Source organism: Trichechus manatus, unplaced genomic scaffold (assembly GCF_000243295.1).
Source record: "Trichechus manatus latirostris isolate Lorelei unplaced genomic scaffold, TriManLat1.0 scaffold00061, whole genome shotgun sequence".
Classification (NCBI taxonomy): Eukaryota; Metazoa; Chordata; class Mammalia; order Sirenia; family Trichechidae; genus Trichechus; species Trichechus manatus.
This window is the reverse complement of record NW_004443997.1, coordinates 14876339-14880662: the sequence shown is the minus strand read 5'-3', so window position 1 is coordinate 14880662 and position 4324 is coordinate 14876339. Positions and strand designations below refer to the sequence as shown.

The 4324-nt window shown below is 43.5% G+C and overlaps 1 protein-coding gene across 4 annotated transcripts in view; it reads right to left on the bottom strand.

Annotated features, from left to right (window-relative positions):
- LOC111821049 (P2X purinoceptor 7-like) overlaps window positions 1-4318 on the bottom strand; it is a 7128-nt gene extending 2810 nt beyond the window's left edge. For 3 of the 4 annotated variants that reach the window (XM_023733818.1, XM_023733819.1, XM_023733820.1), the window contains exons 1-2: window positions 3709-4318; window positions 2327-2463 (exon numbers count right to left, since the gene is read on the bottom strand). In XM_023733818.1, coding sequence (XP_023589586.1) covers window positions 2327-2463; window positions 3709-4026 — 455 coding nt within the window. In that variant the 5' untranslated portion in view covers window positions 4027-4318. The other variant, XM_023733821.1, reaches the window with a different exon arrangement.
- Between the last annotated feature and the right edge of the window lie 6 nt (window positions 4319-4324).

The window sequence follows — 4324 nt, the reverse complement described above, 5'->3', positions numbered from 1 at the left end:
GATGTCTGTAGGAGCCAGGCAGGTAGCAAAAATGACTGATGCAGGCCAGGTATAAGGCAATAAGGAGTGGTGAGAACAGTGGCAAACTAGAGAACGCACGTTCTTTCTGAAAGGGCCACTGATACTCAGCTCCAGCCAATTGCTGCCAGGTGGAGTGGGGGCCCAGGGTTGTCAAATAGCTGAAATTTTCAAGAAAAGCAGGAAGTCTCAACTTTTAAAACACTGTTCAGGACTAAAACAAGTAAAAATAAAAGCCCATTTGAGGCCTGCCTGCCAGTTTATGATGCTGCTTTAAGTAAAATATAAATAGACCCATTTGCTCGAACAGACCACTCCAGAAGTCAGTAAGAATGCTAGCAGAGGGTGTATTTGTGCATGCGTGCACATACGTGTGTGTATGTGCACACACACACAGGTTATGTAGAAGCCTTATTTTATTGATTCCCCTGGGAAGCTAACAATGGAAATGACCCAGAATTCTAGGGAAGTCATGGAGTTGAAGTCCAGCAAGCACGTGATACACTACAAAGAAACTTTAACAGTAAGACAACCCTGCAAGCAAGAAAGAAATGTAGCCCAGCTTGCTGGAAGTCTTTAAGATGTTCTCACCAAAAGGACTTCCAATCAAGATGGCAGCCTGAGCTAGTAAGGGAAGCCTCACCACCTCTACCACCACCTCCCACTCTATACACATGGAAGTGCAGGATAAAACATTTTTTAAAAATTGTATCAGGGTACAGTGTTATTGTTGTTAGCTGCTGTCGAGTTGGCCCCCGACTCACGGCAACCCCATGCACAATGGAACTAAATGCTGCCCAGGGACTGCTGCACTGAAAACGAGAATTCTACCAGTGGATCATCAATACATTACTGAGCTCCGAACAAGAACAGGCGTTTTCTAAGTGCTAAACGTCAATGGTGAGTGGAGATTGAAGCTACATGATCCCTAGGAGTACGTGAACCAGATTTATCCATCTGAGGAACTAGAGTTTTAACACACTTACAGGGAAGGAGCTGGGGCAGTCGTACCTCTTGATAGCAAGAGAACAGCAACTGGGTACTTTTACCATAGTAAAGAAATACAGAGCAGAGAAATGAAACTAAAACCTGGTTCACGATTGAGAGACCCCATACAGTCCCAGCAGGAACCACTACATGATCACATAATCACCTCACAGGAAGGCCTCCATCTTACATAGCACACACTGAACTCTGCATAATACCCGTTCTGCAGAAGACAAACCCACTAACAAATATTCCAAAGCACACAAGGAGAAATCACACCCAAGTCACTGCAGATAACAGATCGGTATGAAAGGGGCTATCTAGTAAGGATGAATAAAAGGAGTTGGATCCATAAGGTCAGAACAGAACTTGCTAAAACAGTAGTAGGTGGCTTGAAAAATAAAAAAAAATATAGCCATAGAAATAAGAAAAAAATGGAAAGCATGTGGTAAAACGCTCATAATCTTTGATCCAGTAATTCCATTTCTAGAAACTTATCCTAAGGAAATACCTAGAATTCAAATATTTGTGTGCCAAGATGTACACTGCCGAGAGATTGATAGTAAAAACCTGGGACCAGCCCAAATGTCCAATAAAAGGGGAGTGGGTGGGAAAGTCATGGGATGGAAGGGAAAGGGCATGAGTGTGGGGAGCAGAGCAACTGCACGGGCGGTATGAGCTTCTGCTCCTAGCTGTGTTTCTGGGGCAAGTCATTTCACCTTTGTCAGCTTCAACCAGGAACATGAATAGCCACCTTCTGGGATTGCCCTGGGGTTGAGATAGCCGTGTCGGGTGCCTGGCACATAGAAGACTCTCCTTAAATTGTAGCTATCACTAACATTACAGCCACACAGTGGAACATTATGATCATAATGTAATAGTCACAAAGAATTATCAGTGACCTGGGGTTTGGAAAAAAAAAACGATGCCAAATTGTACATGTGATATGATCTCGTCTGAGCCTCATGAAAAAATTGGGATAGACGAAGGAAGATTTGCCAGAGGGTTAGCGTGGATTGTCTCAGGACGGAGCAGTTATGGGTGATTTTTATCCTCTTCTGTGTGCTTTTCTGTTTCCCAAGGATTTTTTTTTTTTTAATAGAGAGTATGTTTCTCTTTAATAATTGAAAAGAAAGAGTTTGTACAAAAATTCAGTGACAGCTTAGCTTTTAAAGGAAGTCTTTTGTATTCATCTTGTTGCCTTGGGAACCAATGACTAGTCCTACTGACTGCTGGGGCTGCAGTTCAGCTCCCTGGGAAGACCTCTGTGGGACAAGACCAGCCAACCACTGGCTGGATCTGAGCTGGAAAGCTGAGTTACCTGAAGTTGTAGCCAGGGTACAGAGCCGCATTGGTGGTTTTGTCATCAAGGCGACGGAAACTATACTTTGGTTGGCAGCGATGGAACCAACTGTCCAGGTTGCAGTCCCAGTAGATCTCAATACCCATAATTCCACCCTGGAGAAGTTAAACAAGAAATAGTGTCTAAGTCTTTTGAGACATGGGGTCACACAACCACCATCCAGCATTCTGTGTTGGGTTTTCTGCCTGCTAGGGATGATTGTGGAAGGAAAGATTTTCTTTGTGGAGGAAAAAGGCTTATTAAATGTTTGGGAGCCATAAGCACAGCTCTGTCTAACTCACACAAATATTTCTGTGGCAATCACAAATATATCTCCCTGCTCTTCCCACCATGTGGGATATACTGTCACTAGAATTATTTTCCCAAAATATACCTCTCAGCAAACCACTCGGTTCATCAAACACCATTAATGGACCCACACTAAAGTTTAAGTCTAAACTTGTTAGACCGGAATTCAGGGCACTCCATCAAATATCTTTTCTGCTTTTTCTCCCAGTAATCCCTTAGAGAAAGCTGTTATTCTGTCTATACTTTTCCCCAAACACACTTTGCAGTTTTTAGTCTTGACCCTTGCCCTTTTCTCCCAAATAAATGTTCCTCTCACCCACTTTTCTAGCTAAATGTTCTTCATCCTCTGAGACCCAGCTTAAATCTATCCTCGTCCACTCAGCCATCCTTAACCCCCTTATTATGGGTTGAATTGTGTCCCCCTCTTTAGAAGTATGTTGAAATCTTAACCCTAGTCCCTGTGAAGATGACTTTGTTTGGAAATAGGGTCTTTGAAGATGTTATTAGTGAGTTAACATGAGGTCATACTGGAGTAGGTTCAGTCCTCATTCTAAATGACTGGTTCCTTATAAAAGAGGAGAAGACAAACAGGATAGGGGGACAGAGGAAAGATGGCCATGTGATGATTGGAGGCAGACACAGCTGCAAGCCAGAGAAGGCCAAGAGTTGCCAGGAGCCACCAGAAGCTAGGGGAGAGGCATGGAACAGCGTTTCTCTCAGAGCCGTCAAAAGGAATCAACGTGGCTGACACCCTGATTTGGACTCCTGGTCTCCTGAACTGTGAGACAATACATTTATGTTTTTGTAAGCCACCGAGCTTATGGCATTTTGTTACGAAAGCCCTAGAAAACTAATACACCAGTATTTCACTCATAGGGATGATGTGGGATTAGATGAGGTAATGCAAATAAAGCCCTTGACACCATGCATAGATTTACTAGATGCTCAATCAATGTGAACCATATTATTAAGACCCAGTTACCTGGCCCCTTGGCCTTTTGACATCCTCCGTTCCCCACCCCAATACTCCACGGTCCAAAGGCACCACCAACCTGAATTGCCACATCTGAAAAGTTATCTCCTGTTTCTCGGAAGATATCTCCTAGTCGGAAAATGGGACATTGTGGATTCTGAGTCTTGTCAAAGGTGCAAGTGATGTTTAAATCTGGATAGATGTTTCTCCTGCACATAATTAGAAGCAAACAAACAAACATCTCTACTAGAAAGTGGGATCCATCTCTTTCATAGCAGTTAGTCAGTGTGGTAGTTGGGCTCCAGGAGGGCCCCAATGATTCTGCCTCCTGGGATTCACATCCCTGTACAGTCCCCTTCCACACTGATCCAAGGTTGGTCTGTGTGGCCAACAGCATATGGCAGAAGTGATGGTGTGTTAGTTCTGAGATTAGGTTGTAAAAGACTGTGGCTCCTCTTAAAGAAGGCTGGACTTACTGGACTGGTTGAGACTAGAGAAACCCCGGAGACTATTGTACTGAGATATCTTTAAACTTTGAAGTGAAACCACTCCTAGAGGTCATCTTTCAGTTAAATAACAGACTGGCTCATGAAATAAATATCACCCATGAGTACTGTGCTCCTTTTAAAAAAAACTATGTGAGACCAAAGGGTCAACAGTTACCCTAAGATGAGAAAGTAAGGTAGGGGGAGAGG